The sequence below is a fragment of the Aphelocoma coerulescens genome, chromosome 15 (assembly GCF_041296385.1).
Source record: "Aphelocoma coerulescens isolate FSJ_1873_10779 chromosome 15, UR_Acoe_1.0, whole genome shotgun sequence".
In the NCBI taxonomy this organism is placed as follows: Eukaryota; Metazoa; Chordata; class Aves; order Passeriformes; family Corvidae; genus Aphelocoma; species Aphelocoma coerulescens.
Window position 1 is genome coordinate 9,743,309 of NC_091029.1, and position 22,407 is coordinate 9,765,715.

Genomic DNA, 22,407 nt, shown 5'->3' on the forward strand with positions numbered 1-22,407 from the left:
AGAAAGATGCTGAACGCGAGCACTCCGCGTTTCTCCTCAGGGAGCTCCACACACACCCACCATCCCTCTCACAGACACCAGCCAGCAGCGTGAAGCGAATGATTCCACCGCGGGATGCAAACGCGGGCCAACCTGCGCCTCCCCGCCAGCCGGGACCGGCGGACGCTCCATTCCCTCACCGCCTGCCCCGCGCCCCACGGCGCTCCCGCAGGGTCATCGCGAGGTGGGTGACAGGGAGGACGCGGCAGGGCGGGCGGAGGGTGCCGCGGGGGTACCCGAGGAGGGCGCGGGGCGGTGTCACCGCCGCGGGGTGATAGCGCGGCCCCTCGGGGGGCGGCGGTGATGAGGGGCCGAGCCCAGGGCTCCCCGCGGCCGTAAGGCGCTGCGGCCAGGGCGCGGGACACAGGCCCTGCCGGAGCCTGCACGGCCGCGGGAGACCCCCCGGTGGGCAGGCGGGCAGGGGTCGGGGCCGGGCTGTGCCCGCCGGCGCTTGGCGCTTACCGGGGCAGCCGCCGCCTCCTTCCCGCTGCTTCGCAGCCCCGGGTCCGGGGGCGCCGCGCGGGCCGGGCCGGCGGGAGGGGGGGCCGCGCACAGCACGGACCCCTCTGCCCGCCTCCGCCCCGCCCCTTGGCGGCACCGCGCACGCGCCCCCTACGGGCCCGCCCCGCGCCCGGGGGCCGTGAGGGGAAAGGGCGGGGCGCGGCCAAGGGTGGCGCGTGCGTGGGGCGGCGCCTCCGTCAGGGCGGGGCCGCTCCCCACCTGGATCACAGAAACGCGGTGGACTGGAGTCAGGTAGGAAAAGAACTCTGAGATGGTTGAGGCCGACCTGTGACCCTACACCACCGTGTCGTCTAGAACATGGCAGTGAACTGAGCGCCACGTCCAGTCTTTCCTTAAACACCTTCCGGCGCGATGACTCCATCACCTCCCTGGGCAGCCCGTTCCGATGTCTGATCACCCGTTCTGTGGGGAAATTACTCCTCATGTCCAACCTGAATCTCCCCTGGCACAGCTTGAGGCCGTTTCCTCTTATCCTGTCCCTTGTTCCCTGGGAGCAGATCCCGACCCCTCACGGCTGCACCCTCCTGTCAGGGTGTTGTAGAGAGACAGAAGTCCCCCCGAGCCTCCTCTACGCCGAACCCCGCCAGCTCCCTCAGCCGCTCCTCACCACACTTGTGCTCCAGACCCTTCCCCAGCTTCGTTGCCCGTCTGAGGGCGGGAGGGCGGCAACAGCCCCGGCCAAGGGCCGCATCTGGTGAAAAAATAATTATTTTGTGGAGTTTTTTGGGGGTGGGGGAATAAACATGCATATTTTAAGCTCTGGCACCAAGTGCGCACAGGGCAGGCAACGTAAGTGTGAGTGAGGGGCCTGTGGGTCTTCTAAACCTGTGCCTTACTGTCCAGATCTATAATTGCAGCTTTTCATTCGAGTGAGAAGAAGATGTTTAAATGTGTGTCATGGCTTAAATGGGCTAGAGTTTTCTTCACTGTGTTCAGCACAAACCCAAAACATATCCCATACTAGCCACCTTGAAGAAAATTAACTCTACCCCTGCCAAAACCAGCACATTGTGGTAGGAAATAGCTTTGTCTTCTTAGGTTACAAGAACTCATGTGTGCACAAGCTTTCGGAGTCTGAGCTGCCTTCAAATGCTCTAAACTAAGCTCAGCTTTGTAGCCCATCACTGTGCAGGATGTTTGACTTGTCACGAATAACCAGCAACTGAAGTTAATAAACCCAAATTGCAGCGTGGGTGCGTTGGTGGGAGGTATAGCAGACTTTGTATTTACAGGCACTGGCTGGGAAGTGCAACAAATACAGTAATGAAAAAAATGTGCTGATTTGACACATCCCTGTAAAAGTTTCCCCTCTGTTTAGGTTAAAGCTTCTCTCCCAACAGCAACTCAGCTGTTTTAGCAAAAGAAACATTTCAAATGTAAGATTGAGTTGCATGTTCTCCCTTGAATTCCTTCCGAATTCAGAAGAATAGAATTCACAGGAATATGGAATTTGTAGGCTGCAGACTGGTAGGGCAAGTATGACTTACAGTCCCCTCATTATCTTTGGTGAAGTTAAATTTTTAATATTATAAATCTAAGTAAATGACATCTCTATGATGTCAGAATTGTCTTTAAAACTGACAGGATGTATGCTGCCAGAGATTGCAACATAGTTTGATTTACATGGTGGGAAAATTTTTCTGTTTATGTGTCTTACAAAGGCATTTCACTGAGATATCCTTCCCTGTCACTTTCTCTGTCACTCTGCCTGTTCCTACCTGGTGGGGATTCCCCTGGCAGACAGCTGCACAGACATGGTGTACTCATTTGACAGTGAAATGCTGCTTTATGCTTAAGTAATAATCCTGATGTTTATTTTCACAATATGACCAGTGTCATTGTGCTAGATTTTCTGATCCATTATACCTTCAGCAAAATGTTGTCCTGTGTTTCTACCTTTGGACTGAGTTTTAAGTTATCAGCTAAAAAATGGCATTTCAGTGGCACTACTTCTGTATTAAGGATGTGAAAAATGACTGCATTTGTTTTGTACAATGTATTTCTCACAGTAGCCCATAAAGGGCTCAGCTTTCTGTTTTGCAGCAGGAAGTAGTCACTCAGCTCAGTGAATTAATGAAGAAGCTGCTAGCTGACAGTGCATATGCCTTGGATCTTGGTTCTGGAACTTAAAAAGACGCTGAAAAAAATGAGTAAAATTGCAGTATTATGTGGTGTAATGTGTGCGAGTGGTTCAGCTGTCTGCTAGGAAAGCTTTCTCATTGTGGTTACGCTCTGGGTTAGATTGCCCCAGAGGATTACAGAATCTCCATAACTGGAGGCTTCGAACAAAGAGCAGACAAATGTCTCTCTGGAGTCAGGCAGGGATGGCTGATCCTGCCTCACACTGACATCTGTATCCTCAGGGCCTCAGGGGAGCTGCTGCCCCAGGGCAGCCGGTCCAAGCCTCAGGGCTGCCTGGAAAATGGAAAGACACCTGCTCAGGTGGAGCAATTTGCACAGAATATCCAGGGATATTATATTCATGGTCTTTCTCATCCTGCTCCAGCCTTAGGTTTCGTTTGCTCCCTCTCATTCCAAGTGCCGCAGGTGTGTGCTGGCTGCTTTGCACAGGCCTGCACGCCACAGCTCACCTCCAGTCCAGGGCAGCTCTGCTCACCTGGGGCCTTCAGTCAGGGAAAAGCAGAAGTGGCTGAGAAGCTCCAGGCTGGCAGTCAGCAGAGAGCTAGACATGGTAGGAGCGTGGTTGTGCACAGGGGCAGAGTGCCTGGTGCAGGACACAATCCCTTCCAGGCTCATCCAGGGGCTGCTGTTCCATGTGGTTGCACTTCAAGGGTTCACCTTCTGGGAGAGAGAGAACCATTTGGCAGAAGAATTCCACATTGAAGCTATTGGAAAACAATTTTATATTATACAGCCACACCGCTGGTCAGAAGTATTAGTAATAGTCATTGAGTTTCCCCTTCTTTGCCCAGTTCAGGGGTAAACATTATACTCAGTGTAGTTTTAAACACTGCAGTTAGTTACATTTCATCTACTTCTACCGTTGAAATGGAGTCCTGTAATGTTTGTGATCCACACTTAATGAAATCGGCTAGAGAGCTTTCAAGCAGGTATCTTTTTATTGTAGAAAGGTTTATATATATTATATTAAACTGGACTATATTCAAACATAAATGTACTTTAATTACATTAATAGTTTAAACAATATTTAAATAAAGCACCATGTTAATTTGATTTAAATAACTGATTCAGCTTCCACAGATTCCTACAAAATCCCACTAATTTCATGCAGCGTTTGAAGAACTGGAGGCCAGAGCTGATTTCTTAGCAAATACTGACTACAGTTCAAGTGCTCTGCACACAAATGTAAAATTGACAAAGTCTGAGACGGGCTGGGTTTTGAATCCGAACTCCTACAAAAGGATTCATACAGATCTGAACATGGACTGGGTTGCTTAGCTATTTCTCTACCTTGCGTGTAAACTATTTCCACACATTAAAGTTGTTTTAGTTTAGTTCTCTGTACCAACCTCTAGATTTCAGGCGATATAGCTTTTACCTTGTAAAGCAAGAAACAGCTTTTATTTTGAAACAGCAGTGTTAAATTCCATACCCCCAGCAAACTCAGCTGAATGCAATTCACACATTCAGAGTAATGTTGGCTCACTTTTATTTAAATAAGACCAAAAGAACCTGACAACATAGATACAGGAGATTTTATTTAACATTGTGTACAAAGAAAGGCTACAAATGCCTTAAGACATTTTTCCCCCAAATACAGTTTTTGGATCCCTTTTTCATACCACTTTTCTCAGAAAGTTAAAAAAAAAATAAAATCCAGAATGACAATTTTTCCCTTTCCCCTTCTCTTTGGGCCTAAACTGGGAGACATTTAGCAGTATGCTTTCAACACTTTTCAGTATTAAACTATTAGGATGAGGTTTTCTTTCCCCAAAACAGAGCACTATGAGATACTGAAGCACTAGCAACAGCAGGAAAAAATGTCAAAAACTGACTCCCTAACATGGTAGTGTTTAAAATAATGCCAACAGTATTATCTCTGATGAAACCCGAAATTATCCAAACAATAACAAGTTGTTTGTCTTCTACATCTGATAATTTAGAACTAATTACATAATTTAATTGTATTTGTATTTAAATAAATAGTCTTAACTCCTTTCCTTGGAATTCTTCATGGATTATAAACACAATACTAGAGATAAGAGCAAACTACACAACTTACATAGGCAAGAGAAGGCTGAGTTTTATTTTTTTTTTTTTTTTTTGCTGGACAGACACAGAAAGGACAACATTTCAGTGTCCTGCTGTGACATCATTTTTAAATTCACTGTTTCATTGTGATGCTTTTCAGTTATCCCAACACAATAATTCCTTACCCTCTTTTTGCTACCTTGGTAATCACATTTAGTACTCCTGAAACATTGGTCCCTGCATAGCTAAGTTTTATCTAGGATTCTGCAAGTTTTGTATGTGACTGTGAATCCCAAAACAAGATTTCTTTTAGGCTGTGAGAAGCAGTAAAGAAGGCAGGGAGTAGAACAGGCTCCTGTGGAGAAGTGACCTTTTGCTATGGCAGCTTTTACATTACCATCTACTATATATGAAATAAGTTTTAGATACAGATTAGTTTTCAGCTATTTGTATAATCCCAAATTAGCATAGTCCCTGTTTCTTCCCAAAATGGGACTAAAATAGAGGAAGTTTGAGCTACTCTAGATTAATATTTGACCACTTGGTTGGGTACAGTAAGAAGGAACTCACAACTGCCTTCTGAGCCTCTCAAACTGCCTCAGGGGAGATGGGAGCACCCAAGCAGCAGCAAGGCCTTTGCTCACTGGTGGGCTGGATCCTCACTTGAGGCATCTCCAGGAAGCTGCTGGAGTCTCCTTCCAGGCAGGAAGCTGTTTTGTACACAAACCTGCCCTTTTGTACATCCACAGGGATATAGAATGACATGTCGTATAAATCATTCCACAGATTAGAGAAACAGTCTCAGATTCTCAGAACATCCTACCACTGGGGGAAAGACCACAGCAGTTACACAAGCAAAAGCTCTAGCGCAAAATACACTTTTCTCTGTTCTGGTGAACCATTTTTGACAAGAGGATTTGAACATGATTGTGATTAAGACAAAGCAGTAGAGAAAACACTTCTGCTAGGCTTGGGCACTCTGTAATCATATTAATTCCCAAATATGCTTGAAATGCTGTAAATAATAGAATTTTACTTAGCTCACAACACAGCCCTGTGTGAGCCTAGAACTTTAGCAGTACCTGTCCCACTCTGCACAAGAAGACTGGAAATACTTTAATTATCTTCAGGGCTCTGCTCTGTAGCTCTGCTACAAACTGAACCTCTTGGTGTGGTAGTTGCTATAATGCAGAATGATGTGAAGTGGTTCTGTTGGAAAAGGAGGGGTCTGTCTTACTGTGAGGTGAAACATGGCAGCAGGAAAAAAATTGTGTAAAAACTGCTGCATGTTTTGCAGTGGTCTCCAGCGATGTCACTGTAAGATGGTAACACAAAAAGAATCAATAGTGGAGGCAAACTAGGTAATTTAATAATTTTCTAATTCTTAACAAGAGCATTTATGAATTTGCTTGACCTGAGAGGCATAAATCTAATGATATGGTCACGGAAGGAGGAGAATCAAGACGACACATACACTCAGGTTTGCTTTGGTTCTACTGCCCCAACCATTTTGTCATTATAGCTGTTGTGGCATTTTATCCTTGCAGCCCAAAAACAGACTTCTAGCTTAAACAACAGACCAGGTTTGTGGTTCTAGGAGCTTTTTACTTCCTTGTGGTGGTGGTTCACCTACGCTAACATACAGGCACTATGGCTGCTGCCTCAGCGGGGAAAAGGTAGAGAGCAAGTGATAAGCTTTGCTTTCTTAGCACTGAACTGTGAATGTTCAGTAGCAAGAAAGAGGGGTTGCAGCACATCAGAACTGTGAGGCTGCTGTAGCTAAATTCCTGGCATTCCCATATTCATGTTTATTTACTGGCAAGAGAGCCTTTGCTCAGTTATCTAGGGCATGAGCCACCTTCTGTAACTCAAAATGAGAACTTCATTCTAGTCCCAGGCAATGTGACCTGAGCAATTCCTAATTTTACTTCCCTTTTCCATTTTTGTTGGTTTTATTCCCTAAAGATTGTTAAGGAACAATCTATTAACTATAAGTGCTTCCTTTACAGCTTCTGTTGATTTTAAGGGCAATCCATGACTTAATTCTCTTCAATTAGAAAGTTCATAGAACACACACGAACATTTATTTCATCCTAGGTCAGAATGCAGAATTGCTAATACTAGTCCAAGGCTCCAGTATCTCAGTTGCACAGGCCCTGCGTTGAAGGAAGGGAATGGTACCATGTTTATTTTTCACTAACAGTAGTAGGACAATATTAGCAAAGTATACAAAGAAAAACATCCCTGGAGTAGAAATTTAAGAGGGCATAAACAAGTGACTATCTCCAAGAATTTGATTAATTTGATTGTATCTAGGGATTGCCCTTTCAGATTTTTCTTCTTCAAGGAACAGAAGCAAATCCCCCCAAGTTCCTGCATAAATGTATTTGTCTTCTATTATTACAAGTCCCTGTCATCTTGAATTAAGGTAAAAAGAGAAAGGGGAAGTTTTTTTCTTAAAACATTTCCCACTTTATACTAAAATTTCCATAAGAAGAATGCCACATCTCATAAAATTATCCCAGTAGGTGATCAAGCACTGAAACAAAAGGATTACCTAGTGAGGAATCAGAGAAGGTTGGGTTTTTGCCATCAGACTTTAAACATTTTTAAAACCACATTGGTCAGTTTACATTTTATACACACTTGAGAGAATGGCACATTAAGGTAAATGAACACATTGTGATGCCTTCCAGTGTTACACAGGTGACACACTAATCTGGAGATCCATGTCTGCCTTAAAGAATAGTCCACATGTTTAAAAAAACTCATAGAAAACTAACAGGAACAACCATAAAACAGTTTTAAACAGGTAAAACGAATAAACTGTAAAAATCCTGCACCTCCCATAAATATCCTCAGTGGTTCCACCACCTCATGGCCAACACCACAAGAGCCATGTGGCTCCACGCGGTGCCAGACGATTCTGCGTGTGCGCGATGACGGCAGAGCCGAGGCGGGCAGTGGGCACCGGCAAGGACAGGCACCACACTGCTGGATTTTGTCCTTAGCTGATACACTGAAAAATAGCAGCATTAAGATACAGCCTGAAATAGCTTAGCTACTACCTCAACTTGTTAAAAATGTGCAAGAATAAAGAACACCAGCAGCATTTGAATGGATGTATTTCAATTTGGTTTCCAACACTTCCCTCCCAGACAAAGCATACACAAACACAAAGCTGACTCTGAGCTAGTAACTGTTATTTCTTGTCCATCTTTGAAAACTTTTCCCTTCATTTGCTTAACCTTTTAAAATTTTACTTAAAAACCTATTCAGTGTTAAAAAACCCACGAGAATTTTAAGGTAGTTTCTAAATGCCAGGAAACTGATGCTTATTTCCCTCTTTAGACTGGAGAGACACAGACTATCCTAGTCACCTGAATTTCCTTAGCTGAAAATTTAAACATTTCAGATTCCTGTTCCTGAAAGTAACATTTGTAGAAAAGTCTCTCCAAAACATCAGAAACGGAAGGAGCAAAATCTCCCAGTGCACACATAAAGGGTAACTTTTCGCTAGTTTGCTCTTGTGTTGTTTATATTGTATCTTTTAACATAGAAAATTAAAGAGTTCAGTTTTCTGACACAACTCACAAGGGAATGTGTAAGAGGAGAAATCGGAAGGCCTTCTCTACAGCCAAGTTTTGCATTTCCCTTTTTGTTTAAGTATGATAAGGCTTATTAAAAAAAATTTAAAGTAAAAATAAAACACAAAAAAACCTCCAAACAAACAAAAAACCCCAACCAACATCCCAGGGGAAAAAAACATAAAAGCTTTTTGGAAATACTTAATTTCTGAAAACATAAGACTATTGAAAAAAAACTTAATTGCAAAATTAAAGGAAATTCAAGAAATCAATTCTCGTATTCCAAATCAGTCCATGATTTCATCATCAGCAATACGATCCACTATCTTTTCCAGCCCAAAATTACCAGCTTTGGGGAAAACATATTCATACTTAACAGAAATAATTAACGGGTTAAGTTAAATTAACTTTTTTTCCCTGATCCACATGCCTGCATGTTAGATAACTTTACATTAGAACTGAGCATTGTAATGAGAGACTGACAGCAACAACCTGTCACAGTAACCAAAGCAAAAGCAATTTTCTCATGGTTACATACTATAGCAATTTAATATTAAAACTAACTTCCTATATAAATAAAAATTTAAAAGTTGGGCAAAAGTAAATTGGCACAGTCATTGTGGTATTGCTTTCCAGTTTCAACCTGCAAGGAGCAGCCACAGATTCCAAACACCAAAGGAAAAGGCTATCACCCAGCACCAGGTGTAGCTTGGGTTTTTCCCCTTTTCCATGGAGTCATCAGCAGTGCTCCTGCCTCAGGTCCATCCCCCCAGAGTGGGAGCAGGCAGGAGTGCAAGGATTGCTGTAGAGCTGCTAGGGAAAAGGGAGAACAAATACAGAGAAACAAACCCAGAATGCTTTACTGCTCTGCACGACATGGCTCAAGTTAATGTTTTTCAGGATTGTGACTAATTTTGACCTTCAAACAGGCAAAAAATGAAAATAAAAATTTTAAAAAATCAAAATCTTAAGCCTTCAAGTTTCCTTGCCTTCATTCCCTCCCTCCCCCAAAAAGCACCTCCTACTACAGACATTTTTTTTCTTTTTTGTGGGTTCAGAAGTTGGAATGTCATGGAAATACATACAAGAGAGAAGGAATTTCTAGTTGTACATTACATTACAAAGAGGTTTGCTCCCAGACCTAAGGAGGGAGGGATACTAAGCAATGTTAAATTCCTATAAGAATCCTTACAAAGCATGCAAAATATTGATATACTCACAAAATTGAAATTTATATTTTTTCTTTTCTGATTTCGCAACTTCACAGTACAATAATTTCTAATATTCTGCAGCAGTCAGAATTATAGTGACTACAAAATCATTTCCCTTTAAATTTTTCTATTTGCTTGAAACACTCCTTTGCAATTTTTTTTTAAATTGAGAGTTTGTAGATCACCCATCAGAAAATGTGCAATTCAGCACAAAGAGGGGTCGCCTTCTGTGTCATATTTCCCTGCAAATGATGTCGACAACCTGACCCTACCAACCTTTCAAAATCTGTCCCTCCCTTCCCTTTTTGTGCCGATTCCTTCCCTTGTCTTCCAGCCATACTTTTCTTCTCACCAGGATGATGATGGACAGATGCCATTAAATGGATGCTGCATAACTGGGTAGGAGTAGGGGGCTGGAATAGGAGTTGGGGGCTGGAATAGTTTAGGAAAATGGCATCGCTCCCACCCGCAGGATGTTTGGCACAACTGCTTCAGAGCCAGAATCTGGGCTCTGGATACCAGCAATTAGATTCTGCAGTTTCAGTTCCCTGGACAAATGCTGCTGCCCTTTTCACCCCTGTAGCTCCAACTGATTTAGGGAGGGAAATACAAAACTGGTGTTTGGCCAGACCTTTTGTACTACTAAATGGAGTTCCACAGAAATTTTTCCACCGCTCTTATTTAAAAGAGTTGGAATTTCTGGAGAATCCACAAGGCATGCTACTTGCAAGATTGTCCATGAAGTACATTCTGGCGTTTTTTCAGAGTGTTTATATCTATCAGAAAAAGACTCTTGTAGAAACAATGTACAAAGCCTCCAAAAATTCAAGTATCAAAAAAAAGATGTTCTGATAAAAGTCTGGAGTAAGCAGCCAGCCAAACTGAGAGCCATTGATTTTTTTTTTTTTTTTAAATCCACAAATTCTTCAATTACTTTTGCAGAGATAACGTATTTTCTTTGGAGTGTTGGGAATTAACAATCTTCCCAATTAATTTACACTAAGTTTGGTGGGGTCTAAGGAATTTATTATGATAATATTGCCCCTGCTTCTATAACCAAACAACAGAATCACTGACTGTTATCCTCCCTGCCTCTCTTTAATTTGCTGTATTTAATTAATTTAATTGAGTCTGTCTCAACCCAACAAAACCCATCAGAAGTGCAACATAGGCAAGAGCAGGGCATCTCCTTCCCTGGGGTGTACAAACATTTGTATGGGAAGGGGTGGGTGAGCCAAAAAACCCCAGCCCCCAACCAGACAACAGTTCTAGCTGTACATAAAACTGTTTGATTTCCTTAGAACCATATTCAAGACTTTAATTTCTGTGGAGAGAATTTTAGATCCCAGACCCTTCTCTTCTCCTTCCTCTTGCAAAGCAATGCTATTTTTGTGGTCTAGAACAGTACTTGAAAAACAGCAGTTATTAAAGACACAGTTGTGATATATCCTTTAACACCCCCTCACCCAAGAAGGGGTGTCCTATCAAGTGGTCCAGTAGAAATCTTGAAGTTTCTTTATGATAAATTAAATCCATAAAATGAGGAATACTTTCTGTCACATTCCCAACAAGAATAATTGCCACACTCCGTGCGCATTCGTCCAAGTGTCTATTGCTCCTTCTAGTGGAGATTCCGCACAGCTCTATCTCCGGTTAGTTCTGGTTCTACCAGCACAAGGAGAGGTTTTTCTCCATTCTCTCCAGCTTGTCTCTGGTTAACAAACAGCAGAAGCTCTGAGGGCTGGAATTCCCTGGCACAGGAACAGGCCAGTCTGAGGAAACACCAGTCATCTTTTTCCCAGGAGTGACAGTTATGCCAAAAGCAGTTTGTGTCCTGTTGGTACCACAGGCACCTACACCTCTGTGGAAAAGAGAATGCTTTGCCTCTTGCTGTCTGGGGTAGGGATAGTCTCTAGCTGCAGGAAGTACAGAAGAACTTGAACCTGGAAAGAGAAACTACAAGGTAATACTAAAGCCCTGCAAAAACTCATTCTCATCCTGGCTATGTGAGAGCTGGTGATACAGCTCTCTCAGGGAACATCTAGCAGCTGTGATTTAATACACTGTGTAACAGCAATACAAATAGTAAAACTTGCAGCGCTTCAGAGACACTCTTTTTAGATTCCAGGTGGAACAATGGTGCTGGTGTTCCAGCACTGAAAAAATTAAATCTAGAATTTGCCATTACTCAACGGAAAACGTATAAACCAGTCTGACCCAGTGACACAGGCTCTGTGCTCCAACCCTCAGCATTGCCTTCAAAGGCCGCAGTGGCCAAAGCATTTTGTTGTGCATCAGTGAAGGTGGTTTAAATGCCGAGGAGCATTGTGGAAACACTGCCAATTCTTTTACCCCAGGCCAGCAGCATGGTGCTGGGACACAGCTTCCCAAAAACTTCCCATGTACAAACAAACACAGGATGCACACACACAGACATTCCTTCATGAAAAGCTGTATTTGTACTGAATACAAACCTGCCTGAAGGAACACTGACCTGCCTGAAGGAACACTGCGCTACAGACAGTCTAAAATGTCTGCGTGAGGGCAAAAGTTGTTTTATGTTTATGAAAAAAACTACCATGAAAACCCAGTGGGATAGCTGAGCCAGGCCTGCCACAGGACTGCGCTTTCCCAGAAAGTGTCTCCACGAGATGCAATGGCACATTCAGGATTTTACCTGGGACATGACTTCTAGTGACCAGCTGTCAGTCATTGTGATAGGCTGGGTTGGGTTAGCAGGGATTTTACTGTCCTTCTCCGAAGGTCTGAGCAGTGTTGGTCCAAAGACAGTGGCAAGATTATGCAGGGACATCTTGTTCACACTTTCCCTCTCAGCAACCCTGGGAGAAGAAACAATGCACAAGGCAGACTTTTATAAACATCTGAGTTTTATAAATGAGAAACTGAGGCACAAAGTTTAAAAAATTTTCCCAAGGGCAGAAAAGTCTGCAGCAGAAACACAGGTAAAGCCCAGATTTCCTGGATTTTAATCAAGAATCTCAATCACAAGATGATCTTTCATGTCTCCAGGGACAGTCTCTGGTATGTACAACATACTTAGGCAAATCAACACACTGGGCAAGCATTAAGCCAGCTTAATGCATTAATATCAAAAGCATGGAAATGTTTCTTCCCAGTTACAATCATATTACAAAGACATAGACAAAATCAGAAAGACTTGACTAAAAAAGGAACTGACCACTGCAGTTAAGCAAAGTGCTGGAATTTTAAAAATAGATCATACTGGATTTCAGACACCTTCTGAGACAGGGCTCCCTATATCTTAAATATGGCCAAAGCTTCATGGTTTATACAAAAACCTTTCCTGGTCTGTTTATCCAGATGCAGGTGCAGTCTCAGTGACATTGCAGCAGGAATTTGCATTTGCCATAGAAAAGCCCTGACTCTTTTGTTACTCCTTTCCTCCAGTTCTAATCCTTTTTCAGTATGAGTGGGAAGGGAATTCAGGATTTACTGCCTCACTAAGTGAGTATGAGACAACAATTATCTGATGAGCGTTCACAGCAGATCAGCAAATACTTCTTCATTTATGTGATTCAGCAGGTATTTAAAGAAAAGGCTCCACTTTTCAAAATAGCGATGTTTTACACATTAAATGCATTTCCCAAGGAACCACATACTACCTTTTTAAATGGTCCAGAAGGAAAAGGAATGTCACAAGGTTGGGTTCTGGAAGTGACAGCAACAGATTCAACATACAGCTCTCCTTTGCAACAGGATCTGAAAGTGCTACAAGACAGAGAACAAAACATCACCACAGGCAGCAAGTGTGAATCTGACTGAGCCATGTCCCAGAACAGCCAATACGGATGGCCCCAAAAGGACTGTGATTACATCATCATAGGCTGGAAGGTCGGAGTTGCACATCAATACTCCACAGCATCTCGTTCCTTTATTTCACAAATGCATTAAGAATCCTTCTCTCTCAAGCAGTTCAAGTGCTTTGAGACTTTCAATCATTGATGTTTTTCTCTGCATCAAGATAAGATGAGGTCTGTATCTGCCCTCCCGTCCAAAGGGGGCTTCCCTGAAGCCTGCCTGGGCAGTCAGTGTGCACAGCCCCAGCAGGTAGGCTGGCATTCTGTCCTGACCCTATCCTTCAGAAACCTTGGCTTTTGCAGCTTGCAGAACAGCATGGCAAGTGCCCATATTCCGCCACGTGGCAAGGTGATGTCATTCCAACATTCCATTCTGAGCTCCATTCCACTCCCCTCACAACTTGTTCCAGGCTTCTGTCCAACACTATAAATATGGGTTTTATGTTGCTTTAAGAGCAGCTTCCTATGGAAGAGTTTCCATTATCAAGGGTTCCTTGTGTGGCACCTACCAATGCCTTCAGCAAAGTTGGGATACAGCTCGTCTGTGAAGAGGGGTTCCGGCAGCTCCCGGAAGTACAGTTTGAGGGTGCCTGCAATGGCATTAACGTCCATCTCACTCATCATCACTGACACATCCTTGTTATCTGAAAGAGGGGAGAGCAGAGGCAAGGTAAAGGAACTGCTGGCCTTGCATTCCTTCTTTTCCTTGCGTTGGGTCTGTTTATCTTTTGTCTCTGCCCAACTAGCTGGGAGTTTTCCTGTTTACATTTCTCCAGATTAAATGAGCAACCTTCCAGCTGAGAAGTGCTGCACAAGTGACTGCAAACACTTCATTGCTTTACATCAAGCCAGGGAACCTCACCCTCCCAGGGCTGGCTGTGCTGTGCCAGCGACCCTGGCCAGATCTGAACAAGCCCCACTTGACTGTATTTATACACATTTCAACTTTTATTACTGACAGCAGTTGTTATTCCAACTCCATGCCTCTAACAGCTTAGAATAAGAGATTCTGAGATTCTCAACTCCCCATGGACTGCAGCTAAAGTACACAGGCAATTCAGGGCTTACATTTCAGTTTTTTACTATTAAGAACAACAAAACCACCCCCTCTCCCTAAACTAAGCATTGATCAGCACTGCTTTCATAAAACAGTGTAAGCCAGCATTTAACAGAAATGAAAAACATTGTTTTTTAAACTGTTAAAGACCCTTACTTGCACTAGAGCAGCGATTCATCTGTAGTTTTTGATAGCTTAGGGTGATTGAAAAGAAAACACAAGAAGGAAATTTCACTAAAAAAGTGAAGGAAAAGTGCAGGGAGGGTGAATTTGGGTGTCTGGCACAGGCCTTATGTGGCTTGAACAGTTCTTGGACCATCATGTGGAAGCTGAAAGTAGAGTAGAAATTAACTTTTTGTACCTCAGCAATTTGGAGATGTTTCACCTGCCTGATCTCAGCTGCCTTTTGGGACATACAGGCCACACTTTTAAATGTAGCACCAATAAGGAGCCTTCTGCTCAAGATCAAAGAGAGCTTTGCAAGGTTTGCTCAAAGTGATCTAATTTTCTGAGCCTGTGCACATCAGTCCAGATGGAGTTAGGGAGAGAAGCCCTGACCACCCAACCCCAGCTTCATGAATACCCTTACTAGTTCTAAGAACATCGGTTTTCACAAAACGTTCTTCATTTTAAGGACTTCTATTAATTTGGACACCTCACAATGGAGAGGAAATTATGACTTCTGATTGGTGATGTTTCCCCCAAGAAAGGTGTCTGCCATTTACAGAGATTTGGCAAAGCAGGTAAACCCATGATGTCACGGGAAGAAAAAAAAAGCATGATTTGGTACAAGGATCCATCCTGTTGTATGCTTTCTGTTATGTCAGTAGCTGAAGAATATTAACAAAATATGCAGCCAGGGATAAAATTATTTTCCTTGAGTGAGAATCTCTACTTCTTAATGCTTCTTGGGCAACATAAGATTAAAAATAGCACAGCCACCTGACAGGGAGCTCAGGCGGGTTCTCACAGAGCAAAGGAAACATCAGACACAAATACTTACTGACATCAAAGGCAGCTTTCAAAGCCTGGATGTCGGTTGCAACCCCAGAGACACGGTAGATCCCCACCTCCTCCATCCCACGCCGCTCGATCTCCTCCACGCACTGCCGTACAATGTACGGCACCTTTGACCTCTCTCTCCTAAGAAAGCCAGACAGAAGAGTTCAGAGTTCAGCCCAGGCCCTCAGCGCCTGTTCTCCAGCCAGCCAGGACAGCTACAAGCACCCCAACATTTATTTCCCTGTGCAAACTTCTTCTGGAAAATGAAGTGGTAGGATGTCTGAGCAGGCAGTCAGGACTGAGCTGAAAAACTCCTTTTAAAACTGGAGAGGGTTTTCTGACTGTCTCAGCCCGGCTTTGGCTGTTCTGCAGCTTCCCTGAGCACTTGAGCTCCTGGCCAGGTCGCAGTGCTCCTAGAGCCTGCGGCTCTGCTCAGGTAATCAGAGGATTCCCAAACAGTCCTCAGATACTTAGTAACTGTTGCTTTCAAACTGATGCAATTCCATGGGGAGGAAATACCACACTTCCCAAACCATAAAACAGAACAAACAGGTTTCTGCTGGCAAATGATTCATGACAAAAGATCAGGAGTTAAAATAATACAATGGGATCCAAAGACCTTGAACATTTTTGATTATGGAAAGGAAACATCACTGGTCAGTGGCTCTGGAAATTTGTGACCACATCAGCTAACTACAGAGAAGGCAAGGACAAGGAGGATGTCTAGATTCAGAGGAGTGATAGGCTGCCAGTAAACAGCCTGTGTGCACATTTGTTTTTATCTCTGCAAAAAATGAAGCACAGAGATTGTAAAGCATCTCATCTGCAGCCACATCTACACTCCTAGACTAGTGGAGCAGACTGACTGAACTGCCTAATCCCTCAGGAGGACACCGGCAGGTGCACCCCACTGGCCAGCTGTCTTCTAAAACACAGAAATGTGACCCATCAGCTCACTTGGTGACAATAGCAATCTTGACCCCAAACACGCCCGTCTGCTTGCGGGACGGCATCCTTTTCAGGCTGAACTCCCGACTGGTGAACTTCACCGACAGCTTCACTTCCACCTGAACCAAAGAGAACAGATGTGTCTTCTTAAACATTTCCTTTTTTTTTTTTTTTCATGCTGTAATGAAGAGCAAAGAAATGAAGCCCACAGGAGGTACAGAAGCAGAGCTAATTTCTGTTTGCCACACTTACCCCATTCATTGAGATGACTGTGCGCTGCCAGTCTTTGTCCTGCAGCACCTGGGGGTCCAGCTGGAAAACAGAAGTTACCAATGAGCTAGGAACACACTTCAAAGAAAACAACTAGCCTGGAAGACCTCTGCAAGTGAGCAGAGCACAATCACTTTTACCTTGTTATTTCTTTTCCATAGCAAAACCTACACTCCAAGGTTTCCCTGGTTTCAGGGAAACCAGGTTTTGGATATTGTGCAGTTCTCTAAACAGGGCTGATGAGGCTTCATATACATGAAAAATCCAGCAACACGTGAGCAGTGTCAGCTCAACAATAAAGGCAACCTCAGGGAGCACAATCAATGTTTGAATCGGCTGAGAAATCCTGGAAAGTTGTCCTTCAACCAGCCTCTTCCTTTTAATTTCTATTTGAGCACAGAGGCAGGAAAACCACCAGGCCCTGCTACTGCAAGAACTCATTAAACAGTAACAAGTTCCAACCTCTCATTTTCAGCTTTGCTTGATCCCTTGAGTGGACAGTTGTGAGCTGGGGAGCACCTGACTCAAGTGCTAAAACATTACCCAGCAATTCCAGTACTGCCTGGGAGAGCCCAAACACATCCAAATGCCTGAGGAGTGGCACTCAGCTCCAGGTAGACTGGCAAGAGAGAGGAAGAGCTGTCTCCCTGGAGGCTTGATCAGCCATTGGAATCAGCCAAAGTGAGAATTCAGTGCCTCCTGAGACAGCTTTGTAACACTTGGCTCTTTAACACAAAGGCACAGTAAGACCAGGAGGAGGCACCTGCAGCAAACCTGTTTTGAGTTTGCTGCTGTCAGCAAACAAACAGTCATAACCAGAGCTGCTTTGCAGCACAGCTCCCCCCTCTCACGGAGCTCCGTGCAGGGCCAGAGAGCTCTGGCAGGGGAGGGAAATGCTGGAGCAATGGCAGCTGCAGGAAATTCTGGGAGAGCTTAGACACGGTCATGGTCACAGTCAGATCATCAACAGAGCAATCCAATGCTGCTGAAAGCTACAGAGACAAGCCCCCCCATACCCTTCCCCACTCCCCAAAGAAAGACAAGCAGCAGAGAGGGAAGTTCCTCCCACTGCAGAGACCCCAAGCAGCAACAGAACAAACGAGGCCAACCTTATCCCTGCGCACTCTGTTACGGACATGAGCCCACAGTGGGATGCTGCTGGCACACACATGCTTCCCTGTCGAATTGGACCGGCTCCTATAGGCGCAACTCCGGCAGAAATTCCTGAAGAGCCCTTGTAAGGAATAGTCAGTAACCTGCAGCTCCCACATTTTGGGACTGTGCAAAGGTCCAGAAGGCCAATGGGCAGCAGTACTTGGCTTCAGTGCCTCAGTGACCCTGAACACAGGACTGCTCGCCAAGGGGGTTCGCTTTTAACTCCAGCAGAAAAGATCCGCCCCCGCCTGCAGGGCTGGCCGAGGGCCCTACGAGCTGGCTAGTTTCTAGGCTGTTCTACCCTGAACTTCCGTGCTGGAAGTTTGATTTCTTTCAACAACTGCATTCTTTCCCAGAATCAAGAGGAAACCATTTCTGAAGTGTCTGGTTTCCTATGAGGAGCAACCATTAAATTGAGTATTCCTGAAAGCTTGATCTCCAGCTCTAAAGAGTCATCTGGTTAAGCTGCCAAAACGGCCCTGCTGATGGACACGGTCACAGACAATCCTCTTGCTGGGAACCAGTTTTTCATACACTTTTAGAATGGAGTCACTGAGTGTATTATTTATAGCAGGGAGAGACAGCTTAAGACTAAAGAGGGTTTGAATATTTGCCAAAAACTTTAAAGGAAGAGTCCAGCAGAATCCAGTTACAGTTTATTTAAGCTAACAGGTATTGCTGAGTATGTCTCAGTAACGACCAGGGAATTCCTACCACTGCAGAAAACAAAAGCATGTAAATAGCTGTTAAAAAATTTGAGCCAAACACCATCCTGCTCTGTTTCAAAAGTGACTTTCACACTGCTGCAAAGGACAAGCAGAAGCAGAGTGCTAGAGCCGAGAACTTGCAAAGACTTCTCCTTCCTGGAGCTGAGGGCTCACAGAGACTTTTCCTTGCTGGGTACCTGCTGCGGCTGAGCCAGGACTGCGAGTAAACCTCCATGTACCTGCTGTTGCCTCTTGCTCCCTTGTTTCTGAACTCTGCTGCAGAGCTGGCAGGACCCCTGCACTCCCTCCTACTGTTTGACTCCTGCTGGAGAATGCCTTGTACTGAGTGGGGGCAGCCAGGGAGAACAGGCATCAGGGCTGGCTGACCCAGCCAATCCTACATAAATCACTGGCAATAACAACAGCAATTAAGGAAAAAAAAAAACCCTAACTCCTCCAAGGTGCTTTTTAAATAACATAGCAAAATGATGGAAGCTATTAAAAGAGCAAAGCTTGAATAAACTCTCCGCGACACTGAGACAGGAAGATCAGGTCTAAGTCTGGTAAGTCACAATAGGACATAACAGAATCAACAGGAAACCAAGAACTGTCATTGAGACTTCCAAGCTTCAGTCCTGATCCCAACTGATGACTGACCTTCTGAGGCCAGCAAGAGCAACAGGGGGAAAGGGCAGCTGGAGCAGGCAGGGAGAGAGCACACTGAGGACAATGAGTTAGCAAGAGTGATGCTCCAGCACAGAGGACAAATGGGGCCATGTTGTCTTCTGGCCTGATTTGGAGATCAGTGACCTGAAAGAAGGAACACCAAGTAGAAGAATGCAATCCACAGCCAGCATGGCAAAGGGAGGCAGCTCCGAGCAAGTTGTGCCAGCTTAAGCAGGGGAGGCACTGTGCAATTGCTGCCTCTGCACTTGACAGTAGAATTTACTGCTCCTCTTGCAGTTCCTCCAAAGAGATGCTTGGTTTTAGTGACCTGCCCCACCTCCATTGAAACAGAGCCACTGTGTTGTTTCCATGCCCTGTACAAATAGGACAGACCTGCTAAAACCCTCACAGACAGTATCACATGGGCTTGTTTGCACAGTCCCCACCAAAAGCTCATGCTGAACAGGAAAATACAAACCAACCATTCTGCCTGTTTGCTGCTTCCTCCAGTCCCCTTGTGGTCTTTGATATTTGCAGTGGCAAGCTACAGCCCCAAATTCACTAATGAATCAAGCCAATACCTCTCTGTATCCTGCCCAAAACACAACAGAACCAAGCAGCTCAGCACCACAGGGGTATCTGAGTGCAGGTCTCTGGCCCTTGCAGCAGCTCAGCACTCAATTCAGACAGGGCACAGCAGTTAGGAAAGTCTGAGAGCGCACAGCAGAGTGGTGAGAACCTTGAAAAAGGCAAACTGGGGATGCTGCTCTGGCAAATGCAAGCCAGGCACTAGGAAGGGTGTCTGTGCTCTGCCCTAGGAAACCGCTACAGAGAGCTTGATCATGATTTCTTTTTCCCCAGAGAGAAAAGAAAACATGCAGAAGGAGGGAAAAACAAAGAAACCACAGTGGAAATGAAAGAGGCAGGACTGAGGAACATTAAGGTTAGTGTGTTTTATACATTCATTCACATTACTTCTTCCCTTTATTAAGTTTCCCAGGCAACTTTACACTCCATCAGTTTTGAATTGTAACTGATGTGACATACATGTTGTCAAGAGTCTCACTGCTGCTGGAAACTCCCAGTCCTGCCATAACCCCATTCTTCTCACAGCTCCCCACGGACAGGTTAATCTTTCCCACCATCACCCTTTAGCCATGACCCACTGCCTTCTTCATTTCCCCCCTATTTTCATTGCTGGGACAATGTTCTGCTTCAGCAAACTGCTTAAACAAGCTTGCATGAGTAAAAGGTTTCCAAGCTGACACTTGGGAGGTACAGCATGGGACAATCTGGTTTACATGGAAAACAACTTAATGCCTGAAATAGCCATGGGCACTGCTATGAGACATCCCAGATAATTAAGATAAGAGTGATTGTTTTGCAAGGCAACAGAGGAATGGTGCTGCGCCACAGAATGAGTGATCTAAGGTCACATCCTCCCTTATTTTCCAGCACTGCTGTGAGGGAGAAGGAAATATTTAGCTTGAGCTGATCATGCAGAAAAAGAAAACAAAGGAAACGGCATTTCTAGGAGGCACCAGTGGGAGGAGCCGGATCACAGGGTGAACTATCACTTCACTCACGCAGTCTGTTCCCAAGGCAGAGAGGTTGGTCGTGCTGACAAATGTGCCCACTTAGGTACAGAGTCTCAACGCCAGACAAAAGGCTGCTACACTCCAAACATGGGGATGTGTCTGCCACGTGAAGTGCAAACTTCAAGGAGCCAAAGGGCCAGCCCAAGTACCAAAGATGGACTGAAAGGTAACAACAGAAAGAAAAGCCCGGGGTGCTCACAGAGGAGCTTACGCCCACATCTGAACTAAGCCTCACATTTCCTCCTATCAGGTGATGTCCATTCCTTCCTCCTCCAACTCCCCCAATAATTTCAGTTTCTCAGTGTACCCAGGAACAGTATTTCTCATGCCCGAGGTGCACCAGAAGCACACAGCCATGTGTGTCAGTCAGTTCAACACTGCACACCCAGCACTGCTGTGCCCAGGTCCGGTGAGGACTTCACTTCTACATTTACAGGAGGTTCTCCCACATTAAAACCTCATGGGTTTATGTTTCAGAGATAAAAGACTTGGAGACCGGCAGGAAAGAAGCAGCTCTTGCATCTGGCTATAAAGACAGGCAAACAAAATATTCCATAGGAAAAGAAAATATGAGCAATGGGAGCTATTAAAATTGCTGCTCATTCCTGGAAACTTGTGACTACATGGACCAATTTCCAGCCTGCCTTCCTTCCTTCACTGCCATAATGTAACAGAGAGATTTAATAAACATTTTCACAGCCAAAACAGTCCTCATCTCCTTGATTGTCTTCATCACTGAGGCTCAGAATTTGGTGAGTCATAATTCCCAGTAGTGGGAAGTTGCATATTTACAATAATACATGGCTTAACAATACACTGCAATTTAGCCAACCGAGAAATTTCTCTGCTTTTATCATCAGGAGGATGCAGGCACAACTCTTCACGTTCCCAGAGCTTTTAACTAAAGGGAATTTATGAAACAAAAATCCTCATCCAACTTCACAGACGTTGCCTTTAGACAGACAGACTTGGGGTGAATAATGACAGTGCAACAACAACAAGAAATCAGAAAGCCCAGGATAAACTACAAACTCTAAGGTAAACAAAATTTGATACAAAAGCACCTGGGAGAACACAGCCAACCTTCAGCCGCAGGCTATAATCAGATTTTGTTGCTGCATTATTATGGTTTCTTAATAGAGAAATGGTGTTTACTTCAAAAATAGAACTAAACCAAAATCAAAACATTCAATAATCTTTGTCAATCCAAAATCTTACCAGACTGTCATATGACTTCTCTTTGATTCAATAGTGTTTAAAATTTGTGATGGGATAGAAATCACTGAGAACTAAGAGGTTTTTCTGGTAGTTCATCAAGTATCTTTATAAATTGCAAAGGGGATTTACAGAAAGCAACAGAACTTTTGCATGTGCCTTTTATGATACAACAGAATGCAACATTTGTACATTAATTAAAAACATTTTAATTGATTTTTTCTTTTTTAAACTTTCCTGCTGTTTAGGTTTCTCTAAAAGAATCAAGATGCAATTAATATTCAATTGCCACCAAAGAGTATTTTTACTTACTAAAGTACAAAATATATTTACAGAATATACAATTGCTGTGCATAAAAATGCCCACTCCTGTGAGAAAGAAAAAAATTGCTAAAAAATTTAATTTTTTTTTTTTTAA

At 44.1% G+C, this 22,407-nt stretch overlaps 2 protein-coding genes across 7 annotated transcripts in view; both read right to left on the reverse strand.

Annotated features, from left to right (window-relative positions):
- SPECC1L (sperm antigen with calponin homology and coiled-coil domains 1 like) overlaps positions 1-577 on the reverse strand; it is a 63,528-nt gene extending 62,951 nt beyond the window's left edge. Inside the window, exon 1 of the mRNA XM_069031434.1 lies at positions 502-577. The gene's annotated coding sequence lies outside the window, so the exon portion shown is untranslated. The remainder of the gene's footprint in view (positions 1-501) is intronic.
- Positions 578-4,223: 3,646 nt separating this feature from the next.
- The window catches only part of BCR (BCR activator of RhoGEF and GTPase), a 99,806-nt gene continuing 81,622 nt past the window's right edge, over positions 4,224-22,407 (reverse strand). For all 6 annotated transcript variants that reach the window (XM_069031427.1, XM_069031426.1, XM_069031430.1 and 3 more), the window contains 7 exons: positions 16,631-16,690; positions 16,388-16,497; positions 15,432-15,571; positions 13,881-14,015; positions 13,177-13,282; positions 12,210-12,372; positions 4,224-11,475 (listed from right to left, as the gene is read on the reverse strand). In XM_069031427.1, coding sequence (XP_068887528.1) covers positions 11,386-11,475; positions 12,210-12,372; positions 13,177-13,282; positions 13,881-14,015; positions 15,432-15,571; positions 16,388-16,497; positions 16,631-16,690 — 804 coding nt within the window. In that variant the 3' untranslated portion in view covers positions 4,224-11,385. The remainder of the gene's footprint in view (positions 11,476-12,209; positions 12,373-13,176; positions 13,283-13,880; positions 14,016-15,431; positions 15,572-16,387; positions 16,498-16,630; positions 16,691-22,407) is intronic.